The sequence below is a fragment of the Bidens hawaiensis genome, unplaced genomic scaffold, assembly GCF_021521415.1.
Source record: "Bidens hawaiensis isolate Kalapana, Puna unplaced genomic scaffold, B.hawaiensis_p1.1 tig00010929_1, whole genome shotgun sequence".
Lineage (NCBI taxonomy): Eukaryota > Viridiplantae > Streptophyta > Magnoliopsida > Asterales > Asteraceae > Bidens > Bidens hawaiensis.
In genome coordinates, this window is record NW_027491846.1 from 608,052 (window position 1) to 617,744 (window position 9,693).

Consider the following 9,693-nt stretch of genomic DNA (forward strand, 5'->3'; position numbering starts at 1 on the left):
CACTCTTATAGCACATGCGGAAGCATCGTAGCACCCTCAGAAGTCATCCGCAAGAAGGAATAACCTTCCGCGTAAATGACCACGAGGTAATGCTCTGGGACAGCTGTCAATAATCAATTACCTTCTAGAAGATTTACCAAGATGCTTTCTTGGGCAATACGTGATCTTTTGGCCAATCAGCTAATGACACCTGGCAAGGTCGTTATAACCGGGCACATGTCCAATATTCTCCCATTAACAAATGGAAAGAGGACGCGTGTCCAGTTTGTTATACATGCACATGCAACGTATAAGCTAAACCTATCACACAAGGACACGTGTCCAGACGGTTATGCATGCATCTTCCTAAGAGACAGCTGGCCCAATCACCTTTCCACACCCTTCGGCTATAAATACCCTCTCAATCATCATGAGTTGGGCATTGATAACAACGGTATTCTCTCAATTTACTTAAGTACTTTATCTTATCATCAGAACGGTACTTATTCTCACGCCGGAGGGTGGTTACGGGAAGACCCCCCCACCTCATCCTTCCCGTAACGAGCTCACGGTGTTATGTTTTGCAAGATTCACATCATTAGACTTTAGGGGTTGTGTTCATATCGTATTGGTAGTTAACCGTATCCTACCATGTGGACTCATTGGATCTAGAACCCACTAGTAGGGAGCAGATCCGTGTGTCTTCAGGGTCCATATCTTCTACCTCCGATATATATATATATATATATATATATATATATATATATATTTACTGTGTGAAATTTAATTAATTACTTATTCTGTGTGGGATTTGATCTGCTAGGTGGTATCCTCCTGAAGCTTAATTGATTTGAGCTAGTAACAGTTTGGTTGTGAGATCTTGGATCTTTGACTGGATTCAAATTCAAGATTAACTAGTTGCTGTTAATGGTGTGGTCACATGATACATCACTTGATAATAATATATGTATTATATATCAGCATCACCATTCTTGGAGTGTATGTGTCCATCTGACTTTGTGAACAATATTATACGTACCTCTTAATTTGGGTTCCTCCTTAATTAATTAACAGATTACAGATGTCACCGTAGGATCCAAGAAAACTACTTAATACCATTATAAGTTTCTATTAATTAACAATAATATTTTGGAAAAGGTGGTGTAAAAAGTGGGAGTTCATGAGTTCGAGTGGCAAGAAAATAGAAGTTTTCAGGTTGGGTTAAGGGTTTTTTTTTTCCCCACAAATAGTGACTTTCCTGTTAAAGGTGGAATGATAATGATCAGGTGAGTTAACGATTCATCAATGATTCAAATAGCCGTTGAAAAAGGATGGTGTAATTTATCTTTATCTTGTATAATAGTTTGTTTCCGTTGTTCTCTAGTTGAAAAAAGGATGTGAGCATGCTATGCCCACATAAACAAGTTGGGCAAACGAAAAACAAATAATAACGTATAAGATGTAAATGACAAGTTTAAATTAAGGCGAAAGTGTCATACTTTAACTTGAATTTTATATTCAATTCAAGTTCAAATTGCAAGTGGTTTAATCAGAAATAAATGTAAAACCGCATATATAATTTGCTAAATGTACTGTTTAAAAAACATTTAAAATTATAATGATAGGGGTAAGAGAAAACTTACCTTTCCTGCCAAAAAAGAAGTGTGCTAAAGAAACAACACAAGGGGGACATACGTGATGGTCAAGAGTCAAACTCTATAGTAAGAGAACGAATGAAGGAATTACAGTCGAAACACTAATAAGAAAGGCACGGGTTTGATAATAAAAACGTTTAGAGACGAAAACAAAGATTTTATGGAAAACACATGTAGGAAATAAAAATGTTAATTTATTTAGAAGGAAAAAGAAAAGGAAAATTATTATTAGTGTACATATACATACCTGGAATATCATCATTGACATCTCTCCCTCCCCTCCCTGTGTCTCGAGTCGAGCAGAACCCACCACACAACACAATCAAAAAGAAAGGCTGGGTTGGATCGGAATGCCCGACTGACTGACTGACTGGTTTCTTCTCTTCTCATCAATTTGATTTGATTTGATTTGATTTGAGGCTCAATTCTTCGTAAGTCTAAATCATCCCTAATTCTAATTAATTTAATTCTTTTCATTTCAACTCACACACATACACACACTTGATACACAGATCTTCCTCTTATATTAGGGCTTCCCCTTTTCCGTTGATCTATTCACGGAGTGAGTGAGTTATTCAATTATAATTGATTATTTAGGGTTTCTTTCTCTACTCACCGATCCATTCGGCGGCTTCAATTCGAATAATATTTGCTTTCAAATCTAACAAGCTTTTAACCCATGCTTATTATTATTATTATTATTGGATATTGGATTTTACCGGCTGCCAAATTAGGGTTTTCTTTCAGATACATCATCTGCTTGTATTATTATTCTATATCTATGTGTGTCACAATTCACTAGTTATGATCTACGAAATTTGTGTCGAATATGTTACTTTGATAAATAAAATATCACCAGTTGTTTTGGAGCGCATTTGAGTTAAACGTAACGACTGACGTGTTATCGACCGTTGGGTTTTTTTTTATATAGGTGGCCGCATTTTATGATTTTGTGATTATATTAATTCCAAGTTTTCAATGGTTAGCAGGCAGTTAAGATACTCTCGAGGTGAAAGCTCAAGTAAAGAATAACAAGCGCATCGTTTATATCTGTCAGATGGCTGAGAAAGCTTGTGTCAAACGTCTTCAAAAGGAATACAGAGCACTTTGTAAAGTATGCCTTGCCTTCGTATATCTTTTTTATCAGTTATATTTACATGCGCACTCCCTTTGTTTTCTGCAAAGTGCTTAATACTTCGTATCTAATTGTCTTCTGCTGTTATTATAAACGATATTATATTTATTCTCCCCATATTCAATTACAGGAACCTGTTTCACATGTTGTTGCCCGCCCTTCCCCAAATGACATTCTCGAGTGGCGTAAGTGGGCCTTTCGTTACTTTCTTTCTAGCATATTATTTTTTACATATGCGTGATACTTTGGTTATTTCAGATTACGTATTGGAGGGGAGCCAAGGAACGCCTTTTGCAGGTTAGTCTCACAAATGAAAAACAACGTTTCTCATTCTGTATATATATACGCATACATAGCTTAAGCTTATGATGATCTGTAAAATTTTGGTCATTTAGGAGGATATTACTATGGAAAAATCAAGTTTCCTTCGGAGTATCCATTTAAACCTCCAGGAATCAGGTATTTAAATCAGAATTCATGATTGGTATGTGGTTTCCGATTCTTCTGATCTAGTAAATTGTGTTTTTGTAGCATGACCACTCCAAATGGGCGGTTTATGACGCAAAAGAAAATATGCCTGTCAATGAGTGATTGTAAGTTCATTTTCAAAGACTTAAGTTACAACATTTAAAGAAGGATGAGTAACGTTCTCTTTATTTTTTTTCCAGTCCATCCAGAAAGCTGGAATCCAATGTGGTCGGTCTCAAGGTAGTGCTGATATAACTGAAGAAATCACGTGTCCTATTATGTTATTTTTTGTATTTTCCATTATTATTATTATTACTACTATTTTTATTCTTTGTTCGTTTCTCATGCAGTATCCTTACGGGGCTTCTCTCCTTTATGGTGAGTTTCATTATCAATTATAATGAGTTTCACTTTATATGCCAAGTTTTCAATAAATTCACTAACGTTTTATACCTTTTTTCTTTCAAATACACCATACATTTTCAGATGCAAATACTTACGTATTGTTGCGCAGTGATTTTTAATTGTTATCATCATGATGTTTTTATTAATATTGATGCAGATGGACAACAGCCCTACTACTGGTAGTGTAAACACTACAGTTGCAGAGAAGCAGCGCCTTGCGAAGGCATCTCTGGCTTTCAACTGCAAAAAGTGAGTTCGTTATTTCATCAAGCATTATGAATTTTACTCTTTTCCTAATTTTAGCAACTAACTTTAAATTATGTGTCAATAAAATTAAGTTCCAGTTTTCTATTGATTTTATTTTAGAACCAACCCCTTATAATTGATTTAAAATTGTAAATTGTTGATGTGACATCGGTTGATGCTATGTCTGCTACCACATCAGAAGACATGCAGAAATGCTTTTATGAGAAAAGTTGAAAACTATTTTTATTTGAGTATAAAACATGAATAGATTTTTTTAATTTAAAAATAGTTATTAAATGTTAAATTAGATGCCGTGCAGCATATGCACTCAAATGACAAATAGGATGTCAGATGCCATTTTAGCCAGTTTTGATATGTAAAATATTCAAATGACAAATACGATTCCATGTCAGCTAGTTATGTTAAAAGTTGACCTGTCGGTCAAACACGTCATTTGTTGCCTCAGTTAATAATAAAATATAATTTGTTCGCTAAAATTGGTAATTAAGTGCGAGTTAGTTTCTTTATTTCATCTAATATAAAATTTGTTGCTAAAATTGGGAAAAGGTATATTTTGTGCAGTTCTCTCTTTCATAATTCATAAAGTATTAAACTTGCACCATTATAACTCACACAATCAATCTTTGTGCCTTTGATTACAGCCCAACATTCAGGAAGCTATTTCCAGAGTATGTGGAGAAATATGAAGAGGAACGACTATCTGAGCAGCCCGTTATAGAACAACCCGTTGTTGCAAAGCAGGAAGAAAATTCGCAGGAGTTGTTGGACAAAAAGGATGAGGTAAAAGGAGTAGAAGCACCGAAAGAAGATGTGAAAGAGGCCAAAAAACAGTCATTTCCGATGTGGATGGTGCTGTTGCTAGTTTTTGTAATGGCTTTGCCTCTGATGCAACTTTAATGTGTCATAAAGAAGTTGGTATAAGTTACAGAGTATATTAAGTTTGGTCTGCTAAAAAATGTTGCAAGTAAATGCTTTTGTGTGATGTTGGAAATGTTGGAAGTTTAATCCTTTGGATTTTGGTTGTCTATATATAAAGGTGCATGTGTTTGATGTTTTAAGGTTTAACCATTTGGATGGAACATTTCTATAATGTACCAGTAAGTATATCCAAATGCTTAAAACGGCTAATGTCTGCTATGTATTTGAACCTTCACATTTTCTATTTACAACATTTAAGTTTTGATTATAATATCTGGGCTTACAAATGGGGTTATTTAGAGCCAGGAAATTTTAACCGTGGTGTTTTCAAGGGTGTTATAGCACTATAGTTATCTAAAGAAAATCGCGTTTACGTGTATGACTCCACGGTTACTACTTTTACTTGCATGTCATTTATTTCTATTAATGCTCACGTAAACAAATACACAGTAGTATCTCGTATGCAATATTTCATTTGCTGCAAGTGTACTGAGAGTTCATGGTCGCACGACTCGCACCATACATAGGCACTAGGACGTTTCTCTTCGTGCATTAAAGTATATCAAGTTCACATGAGGTCTATGTATTCTATAATATTATCAATTTTAGAATCATGTTGGAATTGATTTACCAAGATATCAAGGAGGAAGATGGACATTAGTGGAACTCTCATTTGCAGATCTGGTACGACGTCACGTTCAGACGGTTTACTACTGGATATTGTTTTCTTTTTTGGTTGGAAGAAATCTAGTGTCCTAGAAGAGTAGGAAACAATACACATAACATATTATCTAGATTGAGTGCAGAATCGGATTATGAAACCATAACAAGTGTTTGAGCAAAGATTATATGGGTTGTCGTCTACTCATAAGACTCGTGGATGTTTTTAATGGCTCGATTCGCTTATATTGTGATTGTCAATTGATGGAATATATATATATATATATATATATATATATATCACAAAATTGATTTTATTTGTAACAATCACATATCAAATTTCTTTGTAAACTATATGGAAAACATAATTATAATTATTAGGAAAATGATTAGTTTGAGGATTTATTTACTTAATAAAAGAAATATACTAGTAACAAATAATTTTCCTAAGGCTGAGGGGTGTGGGGGGCTCCAACGGGGGCGCGAGTGGGGGCTCCAGCCAATAATATTGTGACGTGTGGCAGAGAGAGAAACTGGATAAGGTGGGTGTTGGAGCCCCCGCTGGAGCCCCTGGCCCTGGTGTGGAGGGGCTCCAGCAGGGGCTCCAGCGGATTTTTTTTTATTTTTTTATAAATAAAAAATACCCCTTGCTATTATAATCTCCATAACCCACCCCGCCACCTTTGAAAGAAGGTTTCCGACCAACCTGCACTTTTTTCCGATGAACCGATATGAAACCCAACAACAAAACAATACCCTTGATTTACCATCTTCACTCCATAACCCACCCCGCCACCTTTGAAAGAAGGTTTCCGACCAACCTGCACTTTTTCTGATGAACCGATATGAAACCCAACAACAAAACAATACCCTTGATTTACCATCTTCACTCCATAACCCACCCCGCCACCTTTGAAAGAAGGTTTCCGACCAACCTGCACTTTTTCCGATGAACCGATATGAAACCCAACAACAAAACAATACCCTTTCCGACCAACCTGCACTTTTTCCGATGAACCGGTTGTTAATCTCATATTGATCGTGTTAGTTCGATCACATAGTTACGTTCAAAATCTGTCGTAGCAGTTTTCCGACCAACCTGCACTTTTCCAACGGCTAGATCACACTTTCCCATGCACCTTTACGCCACCTTTCTCCCGCGACCCCCCTTGCGCCTGCTTTGAATTCCGCGCTCGCGCCCCTCTCGCGCCCCTCTCGCGCCCCGGTGGTGTGGTGCTCGCGCCCGGAGGGGCTCTCGCGCCCCCGCTGAAGCCCCACACCCCTCAGCCTAATATGAAGTAGAAGGGAAGGTTAAGCGTGGACTTAAATGTCCCATAAAGGTAAGAAAAGTAACCGGAACATGCGGCGCGTAAAATGCCTGCCAATCTGCCATTATCATTATTATTATTATAATACAGATTTTACAAACCTAAGCAAAGCAAAGCTTGCTCATTCAAATTCTTCACAACTAATGAATCCATCTTCCTCTACATCAAAGATATTAAGGTACACTATTTATGTTATTATAGATAGTTTCTTTCTTTGATCAGGGAAGAAGCATTTAAATGGATGAGTTTGAGCCCCATTTGGAATTTCAACAGGTATTATATATTATTCATTAATCCCCTGCTGTTACTTACATATATATAATGAACTTGTAAAATGAATATAATGTAGGTTGGTTTTATGATCACAAATATATATATATATATATATATATATATATATATATATATATATATATATATATATATATATATATATATATCAGTTCTTAAAGCTGGAAGCAAAAGCAAGGCCTAAAAGCTCATGGAAAACTAGTGCTGTTTATCAATGGTTAAGATCAGCCCACAAGACAAATATTGGAGTTGAGGAACACTCACAGCCACCACCACCACTGAAAACCAAACACAAAACAACAATTAGACAACGAGGTTATGCAAATGTTTCTGGCCCAATAAATGGCGGCTGCACAGCTCCAACGCCAACAAAGAAATCCGATAGTTTCACTTAGTACTACGTCGACTACTCGATCATATGGTCCTGTTTACTTGGTAACATGATAATGATATAGTTTCTTCTGTTTAAAACTGTACCTTGTTGAGATGATCAAAGGTTTATCGATCTTTGGACATATTAATTTATTCCGCCACTCAACTAATTCGAAGACTCCACAGCTCACAATGTAACCGCTACTAGCAAGCAATTCGGTTTGCTATTCTTGATTTATCAACTTTTTTAATTAAATGCTTTTAAACAAGCCAATCCGCTCGCTAAAAGCTCGAATCGAGCCAAGCTTAGACGACCTTGTGCCCAAGTAATTTGATAAACAATCCCGAGCTCGAGTAAGCTTGCGAGTCTAAACGAGTCCGTTATTTATATTAATTTACTTAATGTATTAAAAAGGTATTTACATTACTATATATCAGATTAAGATAAAAATAACTAAATAATATAAATTATGTTATAGATATAAGGTATAGTTATAATTTATAAATAATCATAAATGTATATATTATTAGTTAATTAAGTAATAATAAGTAAGCCTCTCTATAAATAGAATTTAAAATGAGCCGACCTATAGCTTTAACGAACTCTATGATTACAAGAATTTAAGTTATCAGACGTAGAGAGTGATTTGTTCATCACAGGCTCAAATTCCAGATATGATAACATATGAGCTCTAATCTGTAACAGAACATCTTTCATCAATGTTTCCATATACAAATAAATTCATCAAAGATGACCCCTGCCACCTTGTTCAGTGTTGATGCTAAAGGGATTGATAAACCTTCGACCGCCACTCAAAATCCTTGTTAATGATTTCATTCTAGTTGAAACAGGTGATTTTGTATCTTCATCACAATCAACCTGCAGTACTGGTATGTCAATTACTAAATCTGGTCTACCTGTAATTGTCTGTGATGATGATGATGACTCGGGCGATACAATATTAGGTGCATGATGATAATTATTTGCTTGAGAAGCAGTTAAATTGCTAGCATCACCCCAAAACAAAATATCTGTTGGCAAATCTTGTGAGTCATCTTGTGTTTCCAATACGTTGTCCGCTGAGACTGCAGCCTCATCTGTCACAGGGTTTCTACATATTGGACAAGTTGAATGCGAAGAACACCACATATCGATGCACTCTACATGAAACCCGTGATTACATTTTGGCAAAACTCGAGTTTTCTCTCCTTCACTGAGCTCTGACAAGCAAACTGCACATTCCAATCCATCTTTGAAGTCGTTCAGGTCAAACCTTATAACCGGTATGGTTTTTAAAAATGAGGGGTTAAGGCCAACAGTGACTGCAGGCTGATGTTCCTGGTGGCCCGCTGTAAAATCACCACAGCAGGTGCGGGTGTTGGTTCGGTTATTCCAGAAACGGAAATGATAAGCATGGACAATATTACCATTGAAACTATTAAGATTTTTGCAGCCAGCTCTACTAGATGGTCATCAGGTGAAGTGCTCATTTTGGGTATAGAAAATGAGGTTTAAAGATCTATTAGTTATGAGATAAATTTTAACTGAGGACATGGGATTATTTATAAATAAAAGACCGAAATCTTTGGTGACCGAAGGAGGATTCAAAGGCATATGAAAATAAACAAAGGTGGGGTCTTACATAAACAAATAACAAATTCCTTTTATTGTTTCTTAGTTTGGAAATCTGTATTGGCTTTTAGCTTTCTTTGTGTTTTGTTTTGTTACAAAAGCATTATAATATATTGATTGTATTACCTACTTTCAATTGTTGAATGTACAACAATATTATATTAATATTTTCATTCACGTGTTTTACTAGCCCTGCTTGCGGTGCGCACATATGATGTATATATGTGTGAACCCTCGGGTGGGCAAAGTGAAATTGCACTAATTTTGACTTTATTTTACTAATCTCGTGAAAATAACGTTAAAAGTGACGGACGGTTAATCAGGCATCATGTAGTGGCGTTGATAGCCGAAAGACAAGGGTACATGCACCGATCAGCCGGTGTCCCGATGATTGAGTGCTATGTGCCTTATGTCCAAGGCTTGATGCAAAACTACTATCAAGCCGGGGGTCTCACCGGAAGCAGCCTCTCTATCCTTATGGGGTAGAGGTAAGGCTGTCTACATCTTACCCTCCTCAGACCATACTATAGCTTTGCTATTGGTGGGATATACTGAGTACGATGATGATGATGATGATGATGA

The 9,693-nt window shown here is 36.3% G+C and overlaps 1 protein-coding gene and 1 pseudogene across 1 annotated transcript; one reads left to right on the top strand and one right to left on the bottom strand.

Moving 5' to 3' along the window:
- Positions 1-2,601: 2,601 nt before the first annotated feature.
- LOC143536843 (ubiquitin-conjugating enzyme E2 34-like) lies at positions 2,602-4,905 on the top strand. The gene is made up of 9 exons (XM_077030748.1): positions 2,602-2,748; positions 2,900-2,954; positions 3,028-3,066; positions 3,165-3,228; positions 3,301-3,362; positions 3,438-3,477; positions 3,588-3,615; positions 3,800-3,891; positions 4,551-4,905. Exons 1-9 carry the CDS (start codon positions 2,692-2,694, stop codon positions 4,804-4,806), a joined length of 693 nt encoding a protein of 230 aa, XP_076886863.1. The 5' UTR covers positions 2,602-2,691; the 3' UTR covers positions 4,807-4,905.
- Positions 4,906-8,088: 3,183 nt separating this feature from the next.
- On the bottom strand, positions 8,089-9,170 carry LOC143536844 (RING-H2 finger protein ATL60-like; annotated as a pseudogene).
- Positions 9,171-9,693: the final 523 nt, after the last annotated feature.

Bases quoted from the DNA above. Each gene is read 5' to 3' on its own strand.
- LOC143536843 (XM_077030748.1), top strand. From the start codon at position 2,692: ATGGCTGAGAAAGCTTGTGTCAAACGTCTTCAAAAGGAATACAGAGCA. The intron at 3,478-3,587 runs GTAGTGCTGATA...TTTCTCATGCAG, and splicing joins CCAATGTGGTCGGTCTCAAG to TATCCTTACGGGGCTTCTCT. The intron at 3,616-3,799 runs GTGAGTTTCATT...ATATTGATGCAG, and splicing joins CGGGGCTTCTCTCCTTTATG to ATGGACAACAGCCCTACTAC.